This window comes from Astyanax mexicanus, chromosome 2 (genome assembly GCF_023375975.1).
Source record: "Astyanax mexicanus isolate ESR-SI-001 chromosome 2, AstMex3_surface, whole genome shotgun sequence".
NCBI classification, from domain to species: domain Eukaryota; kingdom Metazoa; phylum Chordata; class Actinopteri; order Characiformes; family Acestrorhamphidae; genus Astyanax; species Astyanax mexicanus.
In genome coordinates, this window is record NC_064409.1 from 58616929 (window position 1) to 58634409 (window position 17481).

Sequence of the window (17481 nt, forward strand, 5' to 3'; positions counted from 1 at the left end):
TGCCCCAGCTATCAAATATACTCCTTTTATTTCAGCTAAACTGCTGATAAGTCGCTGTTTAAACTGATATATTAGCCAGATAACGTTAATTACCACAGCTATGAACAAACACTGTCTCTGCAGCTCCATGCTGTGTACACGTTCGGCCAGTGCTGTGTTCATTACTCGCAGCTGCACGTCTCCGTTTACTACATGTATATCTGTGCTGCACGTCCTTTTAAAAACACTGTGTTTGAAAGCTCAGCGTTTCAGCGTTTAGTGTTTAAGCAGCTTTAAACTGCACAGATATTCACACTGAAACACAGAATCTTCTTCCTATATTTACTTTCTTGCTCCCGCCCCAGACAGCTCTGACCAATCAGAGGAGATAATTGGTGCTTATTGCTTATTGGTGCGCATTTTGGTGCGCTTAGGTTTGTGCTTGTGTGAAACCAAACCAAACAGAGGGAGAAAATGCAATCAGAGAAAACCAGAGTAAACTAACTCAAGAACTGATTTGGACCATAAAAAAAAAACTACTGGTGTGAAAACGCACTAAAATGCAGATGTCGACAAGGGATAAAAAATAGACTTCACACAGAGTTTGATCATGTATAATGTGTTCACACAAACATATTTGCACTTCTAAGTTAATAACCTGACACAGTAAATGCAACACAAAGCACATGGTGTGAATTAGTTTGAGAGACTCACTGTTTTTCTTCTGAGCTGTAGAGGGCGCTCTCTGCTCCAACAGGAGTCCACTGATCCACGAGGTCTCCAGACGTCCCAGCTTAAAGCCTCCCAGACAGAGTGCATTTCTGGTGGGTTTTAGACCCAGCCGGCCCAGGAGGAAGGTGACAACAGGGCCGTCTCCCCTCTTCACACACACCGCCAGAGCCCCACGCAACTGCTGCTCATGAACACCACCATCAACCAGCACCTCAACCAGAGCCAGGGCCGGACCATGCTCACACACCTGTAAGATCACACACACACACACACACACACACACACACACAGGGGAGAGAGAGGGCTTAAAATGTGCATTCTATTAACCCACTGATGTTTCTTTCTATTATAATATTCATCATTTTGTACAATTCTAAAAATACAACATACACATTTTCTAAATATTGGTGTATTTTTTCTGTCCAGGTGCTTAAATTTATGCACCTGCCTAATTTTGTTTAAAAGATTATTGCACAATCATTTTACTTCTCAAATATCACTGTGTTCTTCTGCTATATGATATATTAAACTGTAATTGCTGATCTGAATAACCAATAATTTATAAAGGAAAATCCTGAAAATTATCAGGGGTGCCCAAACTTCCCAGAGCCAGTAGATCATAAATAATAACTCTAAAAATTACATGTTTTAGTGTAAAGCTACCTGATGTATCAGAGATTCAGTCTTGGCTTTCTTATTGACATCAGCCCCCAGCTGAATCAGACACTCAGCCATTACCACATCTCCCTCCTCACACGCTCTCTCCAGCAGACGATAACGGATATCACTGTCCACCACCATCTTCGACAGGCACAGGCAGCTCAGCTTCTGAAGCTAACACACACATACACACATACACACAGGCAGGTCATGAATTGAAATCCCATTTGGTGAAGGGTAAATGGGTTTACCTAGGTTGACCTAATTCAACATGTACATACACACATACCGTATTTTTTACACTATAAGGCGCATTATGCAACACTAGTAAGGAACAGGGGTGTCGCCATGTTTTCTCTCTAATTTAACAGGTTTTGCCGCTGGGTGGTGGTGGGGGTAACTTAAGCAAAGCTTGGTAACCAAAACTGTAATTCTTAAAAAAAAAAAAAAAAAAAGTTTCTTTGGAAGCTTCCGTTTATTTACAGTTAGATTAGATTCCCAGATTTCCACTAAAGCTGGGTGCATCAGCATTAGCAGCTAACCTCGCTAGCTGCACTTAGCGCTTGTAAATGCCGCCCAACAGTGCTACACTGAGGAACCATGTAGCTTGTTTTAAAAGACAGTAAAAGTAAAAGATAATACTCGCCTCTGAAAGGCAAAAGAGCTAGTGCTTAGCACAATTAGCCGCTAGCTGGGTTAGCAGCAGGCTACAGGATGTTTTTTTCAGACATAAGGCGCACTGGATAATAAAATGCACTGGTGATTTTTGGGAAAATTAAATCATTTTTATGGTGTGCCCTATAGTGTGAAAAATATGGTTCACACACATACACCACAGATACACCAGCACTCACCGGATCACTTCTCTGATCAGGAGAGCTCTCTCTCAGCTGATGGAAAACTTCCTTCTCAAAACCCTCTTTCCCCAGCTCAGGAGCTGCACCTGAGCAGGTGTCCAACAGCTTCCAGATTACCTGAAAACCCTGTACGACAAAGACATTATTAGTTCTAATAGATCCCTTAGAGATATACACTGCTCAAAAAAAATAAAGGGAACACTCAAATAACACATCCTAGATCTAAATGAATGAAATATTCTCATTGAATACTTTGTTCTGTACAAAGTTGAATGTGCTGACAACAAAATCACACAAAAATCATCAATGGAAATCAAATTTATTAACCAATGGAGGCCTGGATTTGGAGCCACACACAAAATTAAAGTGAAAAAACACACTACAGGCTGATCCAACTTTAATGTAATGTCCTTAAAACAAGTCAAAATGAGGCTCAGTATTGTGTGTGGCCTACACGTGCCTGTATGACCTCCCTACAACGCCTGGGCATGCTCCTGATGAGGTGGCGGATGGTCTCCTGAGGGATCTCCTCCCAGACCTGGACTAAAGCATCCGCCAACTCCTGGACAGTCTGTGGTGCAACGTGACGTTGGTGGATGGAGCGAGACATGATGTCCCAGATGTGCTCAATCGGATTCAGGTCTGGGGAACGGGCGGGCTAGTCCATAGCTTCAATGCCTTCATCTTGCAGGAACTGCTGACACACTCCAGCCACATGAGGTCTAGCATTGTCCTGCATTAGGAGGAACCCAGGGCCAACCGCACCAGCATATGGTCTCACAGGGGTCTGAGGATCTCATCTCGGTACCTAATGGCAGTCAGGCTACCTCTGGTGAGCACATGGAGGACTGTGCGGCCCTCCAAAGAAATGCCACCCCACACCATTACTGACCCACTGCCAAACCGGTCATGCTGAAGGATGTTGCAGGCAGCAGACCGCTCTCCACGGCGTCTCCAGACTCTGTCACGTCTGTCATGTGCTCAGTGTGAACCTGCTTTCATCTGTGAGGAGCACAAGGCGCCAGTGGCGAATTTGCCAATCCTGGTGTTCTCTGACAAATGCCAAGCGTCCTGTACGGTGTTGGGCTGTGAGCACAACCCCCATCTGTGGACGTTGGGCCCTCATACCATCCTCATGGAGTCGGTTTCTAACCGTTTGTGCAGACACATGCACATTTGTGGCCTGCTGGAGGTCATTTTGCAGGGCTCTGGCAGTGCTCCTCCTGTTCCTTCTTGCACAAAGGCGGAGGTAGCGGTCCTGCTGCTGGGTTGTTGCCCTCCTACGGCCTCCTCCACGTCTCCTGGTGTACTGGCCTGTCCCCTGGTAGCGCCTCCAGCCTCTGGACACTACGCTGACAGACATAGCAAACCTTCTTGCCACAGCTCGCATTGATGTGCCATTCTGGATGAGCTGCACTACCTGAGCCACTTGTGTGGGTTGTAGAGTCCGTCTCATGCTACCACGAGTGTGAAAGCACCACCAACATTCAAAACTGACCAAAACATCAGCCAGACAGCATAGGTTCTGAGAAGTGGTCTGTGGTCCCCACCTGCAGAACCACTCCTTTATTGAGTGTGTCTTGCTAATTGCCAATAATTTCCACCTGTTGTCTATTCCATTTGCACAACAGCAGGTGAAATTGATTGTCAATCAGTGTTGCTTCCTAAGTGGACAATTTAATTTCACAGAAGTTTGATTTACTTGGAGTTTTATTGTGTTATTTGAGTGTTCCCTTTATTTTTTTGAGCAGTGTATATTAAATGTTATATATCACATCCAAACAATACATTTATTATTTCCACTTTATTTTCTAAGAATGCACTAAAATTCATATACACATACGTTCTGTATAGTCTCACACCACTGAGAACTGCAGACCACTGATGTTAGATGAACAACCTCCTACTAAAGGCTCATTTATGCTTTATAACGTTAGATATGGATACAGATACGATTACAGAAATAAACACAGCAGTGTCTTTCCAGCAGTGTGATAAATGAAACATTCATGCACACTCACAAAACCTTTATGCCATACTGATCTATAGTATTAAATTAATCAGTTGCTCATAAACTCATAAACTCAGCTTTTCATCATAATACCAGTGAAACACCTTAGCCACTCACCTTCAGAAGCATTGCTGCATCCTCCTTGTGCTGCCTCACAGAGGCGACCAGAACAGAGGCTAATACAGGCACAATCATGCGCGACAGCTTCTTCTTAGAGATCAGGTGAAACAGGAGGCTCAGACCCCAGTAGTGAATATCTACAGATAATAAACAGAATATTAAAGCATAAAGCTCTTCCCACCCCCATGACAGCATTTTCTATTCAGTTCTGCACTGGAGCTCTGAGGTTAATATAGATAACATGTAATTAGTCATTTTAGTACTCTAATAACTTAAAATATCACTGCTTAAAATCAAATCTCAAATCTGAGCTATTAAAATGTTAAAACATTTCAAATAGAGTTTCTAATTGTGTGGGATATTTAGGTTATGTGATATGTTAACTTTCCAACTGTTGGAGCTATTTATATTTCTTATTTTGAAATCTTCATCTTGGGGGCGCTGCCAAGATTTATAGGTGAATGTATGGTAGAGCAGGGGGAAGAGCTCCGCGAGGAAGTCAACAGTATTTTGACCGCACGGTGAACGCTATTGTGTGTGTGTAAAGCGGGACATTTAAAGATCATGAATGCTGGAACTACTGCTGGAATATGTACTGCTGATGTAAGATCAATCAATGGATTGGTATATCCAACGTTTTAAAAGGTATGGGCTTTGTTATAATACCCGCTACAGCGAGACAAAGCCGCTATCACCAGCTCTTCTTCTAATTGTGGTGGCTTAGGTTATTTTAGTTCATTTGGTTTAAAAGGTCACTACACCAACACCATCAACAGAGAACAGTACAATGTATCATTTGTCATTAAAAGCAAATTACAAAAGCTGCACAGGGCTCCCACTCTCCACAAGAAGAATGACTTCATACATTTAAAAGTTTATAACATTTATAAACAGCCCTATGTACATGGCCTTTAGTTTAAGCAAGCAAGTGATAAAAAGCTTGTCCGGTCCCTGTGGAGAAGAATGGCCAATTTCTAGAGCATTTAAACATTAACCTATTAGAACTACTAGCACTATGTCTAGTGCCAGAAATGGGCTAGAGGGATATAAAGCTATGAAACTGTGTTCACTGGAATTATGGAGCTCCATCAAATATCTTTGAAATGAGAGAGTTGTGAATGAGGTGGGTGGAGATTATTCTATGTCCTGCCCTCACTAAATGTTTTATCATTGAATGTAACCAAATTCTACCAGATTTAAATTATTTAAAATCTAGCAGAAAGTCTTCTCTGGAAAGTTGAGAAAAACTCTTTAAATACCCCTGATTTAGAATAAGCAATGAAATGTTAAAGCATCCCAATCCTTTTGTCCATATATTACTTGTGTTCAGACAGTGTACAGTTGATAATTGTAGAAATATTGAGTTAACTAGCCAACAAGCTAATCCTTAAAATGTAGGACTGGTTGTTCAAAACCATCAAACACAGGTCATTTATGCACAAGGAGCCTTTGATTGGACTTGCTATTATTAATATTAAGAAGTTCACAAATGAGATTTAACATGATGTCATTAATGACGACGACTTCTTAGAAAATATCAAATGTGAAGGCAATCATTTAAATAATGATCTTACTCAAGTGATTCAATGCAACAGAAAATCTGATGGGTTTATATAATTAACAGCCAATTATTGTAAGCTTTAAACAGTTCATTTGTGTGTGTGAACATTTAACCTCACATTGGTATGTAGATTAATTAACTGTGTTAATTCAGTCATGGTTTGCACAATGCTAAACTGGTGACAATACGCTTTTATTACTGGAAGCAGTGCAGAAACCAAAAGACGCAAACTCTGGAGACAAGTATCTCTGTTGATCATTTCCACTGAGGTCACAGACACCAGATTAAAAGGTCATATCTAATGAGATTAACTGTGCCCTGCGGGCAGCAGCAAGCACTCACCCCGTTTCCGAGGAAACATCTGTAGTGTGTGCAGCACTGTGTCTATCGCCCCCTGCTGGCACATGACATCAACAGCTCCAGAACAGTCAGCCAGTGCAGAGAGGACACCGAGCCCACACACCTGAATCTCCTCACTGCTGATGAACTGCATATGAGCACAAATAAAGGTATATATAATCCACACCATTTGAACAAGAAACTGAACTAAGATTTATTCTGCACTTTTTTATGTTCTGCATGTTCTACATTAAAAGCACTGAAGTTGCCACTGTAGTCTTTATTTAATCTTATTGATGAACCCTACTGTTTAAAGGTGTGGCATCAATTGACATGTTAATAATGTTGTTTTATTTAACATATGGTTTATTAACTACATATGATTTATACACTTAACAGCACTTTTGAGTAAAATATTTATACGATATTATTAAATTATTAGACATCATAGATTCTTTTTTAATTAAGTAATACGTGAGTATCTGCTAGTCGTATTTTCTTTACACATCATCTTTCTGAGGGTTGACTGCTATATTTTATATAAAAAAACAATATGGATATTACTTTCATTATACATTCAATCTAAAAATGTTATATAGCTTTCTTAATAAATACAAAATCATCTTGAACTTGTTTATAGTTACAAAATAGTTGTGTAATAAAATATACAGTACTATACAAAAGTTGGGACACACCTGGGACACACCTGTTCTCATTCAATGCGTTTTCTTTCTTTTTATGATTTCTTTACATTGTAAATTTAATATTGAAGACATTAAAGCTAGGCAGAAACGCATGCAAAAAAAGAGAAAGGGTTAAATACACAGAATATGTGTTTATACTTTAGATTTAGCTTTGATGACAGATCTGCACACTCTTGGTATTTTCCTATGGGCTTCATGAGGGAGAGTCACCAGGAATAGTTTTCTCAGCATCTTGAAGGAGTTCCTGGAGGTGCTGAACAATAGTTGCTGCTATTCCTTCAGCCTATGCTCTATATGTGTCCCTTAATTATTTTAATGTTTAGAACATAAATTAAATAAAGAAATATAAAAAAAATAAAAATAAAAAGGTGTGCCCAAACTTTTTACTGGTATTGTATCACTGTTATGTATTGGTTTCAAAGCTGTATCTGGCACTATTTTTATATTTTACTGAAACTCAAACTTCTGAACGCATCTGAACACTTAAGTATGTATCTACTAGCTTTTGAACAACAATACTGTGGTAAGTGTAAACAAAAGTACTGATCCTAACCAGTTTACAAATAAGAAATACTGAGATTATAAGCATGTGTTCAAGTCTTACTCTGTTCAAGGCCTCCAGGTAAATGGTATGAGCTTCCTCTACCACACACTGGTTCTTCAGCACTCTCAGAGACACATCTGAAGCGTCTGGATCTGCCACAGACACGCCGTGCTCCCTCAAACTGAGGTCTTCTCACATACACAAACATAAAAAAGCATCATTTAAAGTTACTCATTCACAATTTATTTAGTGTGTGCTGTAGAAGCCATTGGGCACTGCATAAAGCTCTTACCTGGGTTCAGAAGCACCAGGCTGACTCTCAACCCCTCCAGCTGGACCTCAGGCTCAAAGTTATGATCTTTCATTGAGATCAGGATGCGCCCCAAAGCCATAACACTGTCATCCAGACTTACCCTTCTGATGGTACAGCAACAGACAGAGAGGCAGTCATTGGTAAGAGGATTCAGAATTTGATATTACAACTGAAAAAGATATGCTGGAAAAAAAATCTGCATGGAGATAATGAGTGAGCTCGTACCCTCCCTGGAAAAGTATGTGTAGAAACTTGCAGGCACTCTCACACACTTCACTGGAGTCAGCGTGTCTCTTCATCAGTTCCACAATATTGTAATGGATGCCATGGGACAGCAGCAGAGACCTCATCTTACCTGAACAAGAGCACAAACACTGCATGTTCAAGTGTTTATAAAAATATGTTTCCATTTTCCCCCTCATTAGGACTCCCCCTATCACTAGTGATGCCCCAGCACCAGGAGGGTGAAGACTAGCATATGCCTCCTCCGACACATGTAAAGACTCCGCCTCTTTTTGAACTGCTGCTGAGGCATCATTGCCGAGTAACATCAAAGTGCACTCGGAGGAAAGCTCAGCGACTCAGTTCAGATACATCAGCTCACAGATGCCTTGTGCTGATCAACATCACCCTTTGGAGTGATGTGGGTGTGGGGAGAGAGCACTATCTACCCAACCAAAGATAGCAAGGCCAATTGTGCTCTCTCTTAAGGCTCCAGTAGCCGATGGCAAGCTACATGAACAGGATTCGAATCAGTGATCTCCTGACCCTTGTTTTTCTTTGTTAAGTGAAGTTAATAATGTGCTGTAGATCAAATCTACTTTAATTAAGGACTTAAGATAAACTAATTGGATAAAAACAGTAAAGCTGTGATAACTAGAGTAGAATATTGCTCATATTCTTACTATCATCTATTTATTTATTTTTTTTTATAAACGCTTTCTGCCATAATAAGCAGCACCAAATACATTTTCTCAAAAGACCTATGATGTAGAGCTGGGCGATTTATCGATTTTATCGATTAATTCGAATTTACAGTTAAGGACGAAAATCGATTTTCTCTGAGTTTTAATTTTCACCATCGACGCTCCTCGGTGGGGCCCTGTACTGAGCTTAGCCCCGCCTCTCTCTCGCGCGCGCACCCCGCCCCTCTCTCCCTCCCTCCCTCCCTTCCGCGCGCACCCCCGTTCCTCTCTCCCTCCCTCCCGCGCGCACCCCCACTCCTCTCTCCCTCCGTCCCTTCCGCGCGCACCCCCGCTCCTCTCTCCCTCCCTCCCTCCCGCGCGCACCCCCACTCCTGGTTCGGTTTTACGGAGTCGGGCGTGGACCAAACAGGTCCTCGCTGTAAGGCGTGTTTATACCGATTGCTTCTAAAGGAAGCAGCACGACAAATGTATCTCTACACCTTAAACTGAAGCATGTAGCGGAGTGGGAGAATTGCTGATCCCAGCGGAATGAACGCAGCAGCAGCACTAGTTCACTATTCAACATGCAACTGTCCCTGACACATCTTCCAACCGTGTACCAGGTTCTGTATGCACTACAAGTTAAGATTTTTTGCATATTCATGAGAGAAGATCATCTCATTTTATAGAAAACTGGCACTTATTTAAAAGCTTTATTTTGCAGTTCAAGCCCAATGGCGAAAACTCTTTACTTAATAGCATATTAAATTGTACTTGTTTTCTATTTTGTACGTTTTATCAAAAAGGGCACCATTTTATTTCTTTCTATTTGTTTCTTGAGGGTGTGTTTATTTATTTATTTTTTAAGTTTGAGGGTGCATTGTGTCAGTACCTAAACTTGTACCTTTGCTTGTTTCTGGTTTCACTTTAACCACAAATGGAACATTTAAGTGAAAACTAAATAAATAATAAAAAAATGTTTTTACCATTTTGTAAAATCATCTTTATTTTGCTTTTTAGTAGGGGGAAAAAAATCGATTTAATTTTAGGGCCATATCCCCCAGCTCTACTATAATGTATACTCACTGTGTCTACGTATGAGAGTGCCTAGTGTGGATGTAGCAGCCTGGAACACACGAACATTAGAGGAGTGCAAAAGCATCACAGCCATTATCTGAGTATGTACCGGTGGCCTGTGAGAAACAAAGCAAAGAGAGAGATATTACTGCTTACAGAACACTTTACACAACAAATTTTTCTGGGCTTAAGTAGTTTTTCTGAGATTTTACTGAATACAAACCTTCCCTCTGGCTCCAAATATACATGACTGCGTGCATTCCCATAAAGCAGCAAGCTGTTTAAAGCCCAACAGGCAGCTTCCTGATGACACAGTAAATAAAAGGATGACAATATATCATAAAACATCCACAGAAAAAAGTCATTAATTTAAAAGCTGCACTTAAATCATGTATATGATCAATTTGCCCACCTGTACTTTCTCATTCTCAGTATGTCTTTCCAAAGCTATGCAACAAGCATCTCTCCAAACCAAGCTCTCCTCTGCGCCATCACCATCTTCTTTCATCCTCTCATCCTCCTCCTCACTGACTTCTCTCTCAAGGCTTTTATTCTCCACAATGCTCTTTGCTAATAGATCAGAGGTAAGACTTTAGTGCAGTTTTGTCCTATTACACACACTTAATTTTTTTTATTACAACTTCCAAAAAAAGATTATTCTATCACACAGGGATGTATTTGTGCTACTCAGTGAATGTGTCTGTTTATATAAACGTCATTTAGTGTTAATATTACTCACAAATAATGACTTACTAAGTGCAGCAAGGCAAGAAAAGGCAGCAGTCTGGATTGTAGCATTGTCAGGATAGCTGAGACAGGCATTCACAGCAAGCCTGTGCACACCATTTAGCACCAGGATAGTGAAGTAGCTTTCTGTAAGAACGCATAAAAATAAATAAGAGTCTTAATCTTTACATTAAAATTATGTATGTATTATGTATGGCTTAAAATATACTGTATGTTATGGACTGGATTATAAGGTGCACTATCAAGGAATGTCTATGTCATGTCTATTTTCATATATAAGGAGAACCGGATTATAAGGTGCAATTTTTAATTGACAATAGTAAGAAACAGGAGTGTAGCACAGCAATCTACACATATTTCTCTCCTGAAAACTGTTTATTTACTTTTATTTACAGTAAGCTTAGATTTCCAATATATATGAACAGTGCGGTTAGCAGCAGCACGGTTAGCAGCAGGGCTAGCCACGGTTAGCAGGGCTTAGAGCAAATAAATGCTGGCAGACACCACTACACTGAGGAGCCCTGAGTGTTCTGGTAAGGCGCTAGTGATTTGTCCCACATAGTTTGTTTTAACATGGTAAACACGCAGACCACAGTCTGTGGTTTGTGGGTAATGCTAATACTGCTCCAGCCTTGGTGCTGGAAAAACTTCTTTATAACACTGTACTTCAGTGGAGTGGCTTTACTGCTCCTTAATACCTGTCTGGTAAAACTCATACATAAAATGCACCGGGTTATAAGGCGTAATGACAATTTTTGAGAAAATTGCCTTATAGTGTGAGAATTACAGTTATCATAGTCACTCAAAAACCTTGTACCTCAAAAGTGGTAACTTTCTTGGAGAATAAAAAAGCTCATACAAATAGACCAAATCATGTTTAAGCATTTCTACTTGTGCATAATTGATTCTGCAGTAGAGGCAGAGTGTTAATAACAAGTCTAAGAGCCTCCCGGACATTTTCAATCAGGAATAGTACTGTGCAGTAGGCCAAGGCATAGTATCATGTCTTTAAGGCAGACATATGCGGATGAGCATTGTCCTGTTGGAATAGCACCACAGTGTGTTTGTTCAGAAAAGGAAGGTACACTGGTTACAGGAGTTTATCAACATAACATAGTGCCATAGTGCCTGTAATAAAGACAAAAACTGCTCTGGCATCCTATGAAATTGCACCAGACACCAAATATATACCAATATATAGTAGTGTAAAAAACACAACACATATATTTTTGGCTTCTATTTTCACTTTTAACTGAAATCACAGCTGAAGATAGATAAGTAATAGTTATTTGCAAAAATATAAATGTATTCTAATATGGACTTTTAAGCACAAAGCCACCTGTAGGATACGGTCAATAAGCCCACCTGAGGTCAGTTTTTGTAGTAAGCAGCATCCCACCTCCTGCACAGCCTCCGACTGTGAGCACGCCTCCACTGCCTCACACACCAAACTGTAGCATTTTTCAGTTTTGGACATCAGGATCTCAACATTGCTTTCTGCAACCCAAACACACCACAAAAACGCCGTTAATGTCCTGTCGTGTTTCCCCACCATATAACATGGTTACGTATGAAAGAGTGTTTCACATAATTAAATAAAGAAGTCTGAACTTGAGCCAGATTAAATGAATAGAAGCTTGAATTTTGCTGCCTCTGGGTATTTCAAGCTTAAGTCTATTACAACTTAATTGCTTAATTTCTGCAATATATGTCTTTTGCGTAAATCTTTCCATGATTCTAACCTTCCAGCTTGGAGGAAGCAAATATTTTGGAAATATTTTTTTTTATCAAAATTGACAAAGGAGTACAAACAAGCCTTTAGGGCATCAGAAGAAAGAACCTATGAGAACAACAAGAACAGTATGACATACCAGTTTCAGTCAATGGTATGAGGAGCTGCAGTGCAGGCAACACTACAGTTTTGCAGTCCTTAAACCTCGAGAGAGCACGAAGAACCACTGCATGGTCCTTCCTATCAACAAACTCCACCAGATGGCTTTCTGTAACTGATCAGGATAAAGACAAAATATTAATAAATAGTCTAATATCTAATCTTCTTTTAATTTATTTAGTGCTGTCATAGATCTAGCAAATTACAGAAGTTCAGCAACAGCAATAAAAGGTGGCACTAACAAACTGGTGCACAAAAATTATAGTTATTGTTGTAAATAGTTAAAAGTTAAGCAAATATACAAATGGAAATTTACTTTAAAACTGAGTCACCCTATTTGTTACTCTGACAAAACAACTCTAAGGGTGTTTTGACACTTGCTCTTGTAATCTGGTTAAATCAGACTCGGGTTTATTTTCACTGTGGTGTGATTTGTTTGGGCAGGTGGGAGTACAAGAATTTGATGCAAACCAAACCAACTGCACAAGATCCTTGAGATTCGAGACCTAAATGAATTTCTGCATGGTCTGTTTGTGGTGAGAATGTGTTATTGTTATTATTAAAGTAGAAGTAATAGTATTAACACCATTAAACATCATTATCATTACTTTCATTAATCTTCAGTCAACAGTAAGACTAAAGCAGTTTTGATCAGAAAAGGACCAACAAACAAAAAGAGCATGCTCATGCGGTTTAATTTTTCCCCCCCCCTGAATGAAAACAAACCAAACCAAAAGGGAAACGCTTCGATTTTGCTGTCTGAAATGAGTTCTGAATGTTTATTAATGGTTTTGGAAACATTATCAAAGGGTGCATCCAGAAATTGTTTTTTTTTTTTTTTGCATGTACATAAAGTAGACCATAATTTTACAATATACATTTTACTATGCCTAATGTGGGAAAAGGAAGATTAGTCCCTACATTTTTCACTGGTAATACATTAGGTATAATAAACTTAAAACAGTAAAGGATAGTATATGTACGGCACTATGATTTCCACAATGTAAAGAAAACATGAAAATGTAGAACTGAGGCTTGTAATGGATTTTAAACACAGACAAAATTGCAACAAAAAAAATAAGGAAGAAAAAAAATAATAATAAAGAATATGGGTTCTATACGTTTTTCTTAGGTAACAAAGTAAAAACATAAACAGAGCCCCTCATTACTAATTATTACTAAAGAGTGAATCAAAATTTGCTAACTTGCTTACCTCTTTCCAGCAGCAGGCGGAGAGCAGAGCAGCCTTGAAGCTGCACCTCCTCACTTTCAGGAAATGTCTTCATAGCCTCCACCACCAGCTCAAACACATCCATCTCCTCCTCCAGAAGAAGCACCAGCAGCTCATCTGAACAGGGCACACAGTAACAGCAAGAAACACATCGATAATTTGGGCAACAAAAACATGTTTTATAACAGTGTTCAAAGAAAGAAATGTTAGGTCAAGTTAGGCAAGTTCAATTCAAATAAATTCAATTCATTATACTAATACAAGGTTGTGCAATGCAACAAAAGCTTCCAGTCTCCAGTGTGATGTAAATTAAGTCTTGATAAACTAATACTTAATTCCACACTGCCTTCATGCTGTCCAAGCTGTACCAAACACAGAAACCTCTTGCAACAGAAGCTCACACAGGGTTCCACCTCTATCAGCCAAGAACAGACAGCTGAGGCTGCAGTAGGCATTCATCCATGGCCCCATTTCACATTATGAGGTGTGAACTTTCAACATAAAAAAGTACTGTACAATAAAACGAGTTCAGTCTTCTCCATTGTATGTCCCAATCACCAGACCGGAATCCAAAAGAACATCTTTGGAATGTTGTAGAACAGGGCTGCATGTAGGCTGCATGTAAACGCATGATGCAATCATGTCAATGTGAACCACAATCATATGACAAGGTTACACTACAAAGAACTGAAGAGGTGTTCCTAAAAGTTATTTGTAATATTATATTATATTAGACATATTATAATATAAATATCCTTTGGCAAGCAAAACATTTAAACTCATCTGGCTAAATATAAAAAAAAAAAAACTTAACTGGTTTAACCTCTTCCCAAGATGGCGCCGCCCGAGTGGCAGCCTGTTGCAGCAGCTCTGTATTTTAATGTGTGTGTTTGGTTGTTTTTAGTGTATTTTCATCTCTTTTTCACCACTAGTTTTGTTCTGCACATGAATGTGCAACATTTTAAGTCAGCTTTCTGCCTTTTTTTGCTTTTTGGTCATTTTTATGGAGTTTGTGGCGATCCACTGAGCCAAGACTCCATTGTTTACACCCGGAAACAGCTGCTGGCACTGAGTGACATGAGGACACTACCATGTGAGACTCCACAGATCCCCAAGGAGGTTAGGAGAAGGAAGCGTGGATGTAGAGCTGGAGTGAAGTGTCGTGAGAAGAAACGCAGGTACAAACCCACAGTACCTTCTATTATTATGGGGAACTTAAGATCACTCTCTAATAAAACGGATGAGCTTGCGGCACTTACAAAGCTTCAGTGGGAGTATCGACAAGCCAGCATTATGTGCTTCACTGAAACATGGCTGAACAACAACACACCTGACTCCATCATTGCACTGGATGGCTTTCAGCACATAAGAGCAGACAGGAATGCTGAAGACAGTGGTAAGAGGAGAGGTGGGGGTTTGGCACTGTATATAAACAACAAGTGGTGTAATCCTGGGCATGTGCATGTGAAGGAGTTGCACTGCACTAAAGATATTGAGCTGTTAGCTGTTAGCATTCGGCCTTACTATCTTCCCCGGGAGTTTTCACATATTATAGTGTTAACTGTTTACATTCCCCCATCAGCCATTGCTGCAGCAGCCTGTGAGCTCATTCACTCCATTATGTCACGGCTACAGACAGCACATCCCCAAGCCCTTTTCATTATATCCGGTGACTTCAATCACGCCTCCTTAGCCACTACTCTTCCAAATTTCACACAGTATGTAAAATGTAACACTAGAGAAAATAAGACATTGGACTTGCTGTATGCAAATCTCAAGGACGCATACAGCTCCACCCCTCTCCCTCCGCTCGGCCGCTCTGATCACAACCTGGTCTATCTTCATTCTGACTACATACCCATGGTGAATAAACAACCACCTACCGTGAGATATGTAAAGAAATGGTCTGATGAGGCCAGTCTGGCTCTAAAGGACTGTTTCGAGTCTACAGACTGGGAACTGCTGTGTGGCTCTCATGAGGGAGACATTGACAATATCACTGACTGTGTTACAGAATATATTAATTTCTGTGTAGAGAACACTGTGCCAACAAGGAGGGTACGGTGTTTTTTCAATAATAAGCCCTGGGTTACCCCCGATCTTAAAGCTCTGCTGAACAAAAAGAAGCAAGCTTTTAAATCAGGTGACAGAGATGAACTGAAAAAGGTTCAGAGGGAACTTAGGGTGGAAATTAGGAGGGGCAAGGACTGCTATAGGAGGAAGCTGGAGGAGCGTCTTCAACAGAACAATGCCAGAGAGGTGTGGAGAGGCCTAAAGACCATCTCTGGCCACAGCAAGGAAAGTGGGAGGGGGCCTGAATCAGGAGATAGGGAGTGGGCAAATGAGTTGAATCTGTTTTTCAACAGATTTGACACCTCTCCTGCACCCGTCTCTTTCTCACCTCAGAATACTGACCTACTGCATCACACTTCTCCCTCTTGTGTCGTAACATCTTCAGCGCTTTTCCCTAAAACTACTCCTCTCCCTACTAAGGCAGCACCACCCACCTCTATTCCTGCAAGTCTCATTACTCCTGCTCTTCTCATTACATCTGAACAGGTGAAGTGTGAGCTGAGGAAGACCAAGGCTCATAAGGCGGCTGGCCCTGACGGTATCTGCCCTAGATTGCTCAGGGATTGCGCGGACCAACTTTGTGATGTATTGCAATACATCTTTAACCTGAGTCTGAGTCTTATGAGGGTACCAGTCACGTGGAAAACCTCCTGCGTGGTTCCAGTTCCCAAATCTGCACATCCGAAGGATCCAAACCACTTTAGGCCTGTTGTCCTCACCTCTCAACTGATGAAGACGATGGAGAGGATTGTACTTAAACATCTTCAGTCCTTGACAAGCTTCGAATTAGACCCCCTTCAGTTTGCTTATCGTCCCGGGATGGGGGTTGAGGATGCAGTTATTTATTTACTTCACCGAGCCTATTCTCACCTGGATAAGTCTGGGAGCACTGTGAGGGTCATGTTTTTTGACTTCTCCAGTGCTTTTAACACCATCCAGCCAACACTGCTGAGAGAGAAATTGTTGAACGCCGGAGTGGACAGCTCTCTCACTGCTTGGACCATCAACTACCTGACCAACAGACCACAGTATGTGAGGCTAAGCGACTGTGTGTCAGACGTGGTAGTCTGCAGTACAGGTGCTCCTCAAGGAACTGTCCTCTCTCCGTTCCTCTTTGCTCTATATACCTCAGACTTCAGACACAACTCTGCCAGCTGTCATCTCCAGAAGTTCTCTGATGACACAGCCATTGTTGGCTGTGTGTCTGAGGGGAGCGATCTGGAGTACAGGGAGATCATCACAGACTTTGTTGACTGGTGCACAAGGAACAATCTACGCATAAATGCCAGCAAGACAAAGGAGATGGTGATTGACTTCCGTAGGAAGGCCACACCCACATTACCAGTGAACATCCTGGGTTTGGACATTGAGACCGTGGAGGAGTATAAGTACCTGGGTGTTCACCTTAATAATAAACTGGACTGGTCCACACACACCAATGCCCTGTACAAGAAGGGCCAGAGTCGACTCCATCTTCTGAGGAGACTAAGGTCCTTTAATGTGTCTAGGGCTCTGCTTAAGACTTTTTATGACACTGTGGTGGCCTCTGCAGTGTTTTACGCTGTGGTCTGCTGGGAGAGCGGCTGCACAGCTCGAGACAGGAGTAAACTGGAAAGGTTGGTCAGGAGGGCCAGTTCAGTAGTGTCCTGCAGTCTGGACTCTGTTGCTAAGGTGGGAGAGAGGAGGATGTTGGCTAAACTAACATCCATTTTGAACAACACATCTCACCCTCTCTAT

At 40.9% G+C, this 17481-nt stretch overlaps 1 protein-coding gene and 1 long non-coding RNA gene across 2 annotated transcripts in view; one reads left to right on the top strand and one right to left on the bottom strand.

Moving 5' to 3' along the window:
- The window catches only part of lrrk2 (leucine-rich repeat kinase 2), a 51459-nt gene that overhangs the window by 28413 nt on the left and 5565 nt on the right, over positions 1 to 17481 (bottom strand). The window contains exons 5-19 of the mRNA XM_007228205.4: positions 13654 to 13788; positions 12421 to 12555; positions 11915 to 12046; positions 10556 to 10675; positions 10215 to 10372; positions 10026 to 10105; positions 9812 to 9918; positions 8046 to 8175; positions 7800 to 7924; positions 7568 to 7695; positions 6263 to 6407; positions 4357 to 4496; positions 2226 to 2354; positions 1375 to 1545; positions 694 to 958 (exon numbers count right to left, since the gene is read on the bottom strand). Coding sequence (XP_007228267.3) covers positions 694 to 958; positions 1375 to 1545; positions 2226 to 2354; positions 4357 to 4496; positions 6263 to 6407; positions 7568 to 7695; positions 7800 to 7924; positions 8046 to 8175; positions 9812 to 9918; positions 10026 to 10105; positions 10215 to 10372; positions 10556 to 10675; positions 11915 to 12046; positions 12421 to 12555; positions 13654 to 13788 — 2100 coding nt within the window. The remainder of the gene's footprint in view (positions 1 to 693; positions 959 to 1374; positions 1546 to 2225; positions 2355 to 4356; positions 4497 to 6262; positions 6408 to 7567; positions 7696 to 7799; positions 7925 to 8045; positions 8176 to 9811; positions 9919 to 10025; positions 10106 to 10214; positions 10373 to 10555; positions 10676 to 11914; positions 12047 to 12420; positions 12556 to 13653; positions 13789 to 17481) is intronic.
- LOC111193098 (uncharacterized) lies at positions 10298 to 13755 on the top strand. The gene is made up of 3 exons (XR_002650247.2): positions 10298 to 10386; positions 12885 to 12976; positions 13667 to 13755. It is a non-coding gene; the product is annotated as an uncharacterized LOC111193098 (long non-coding RNA).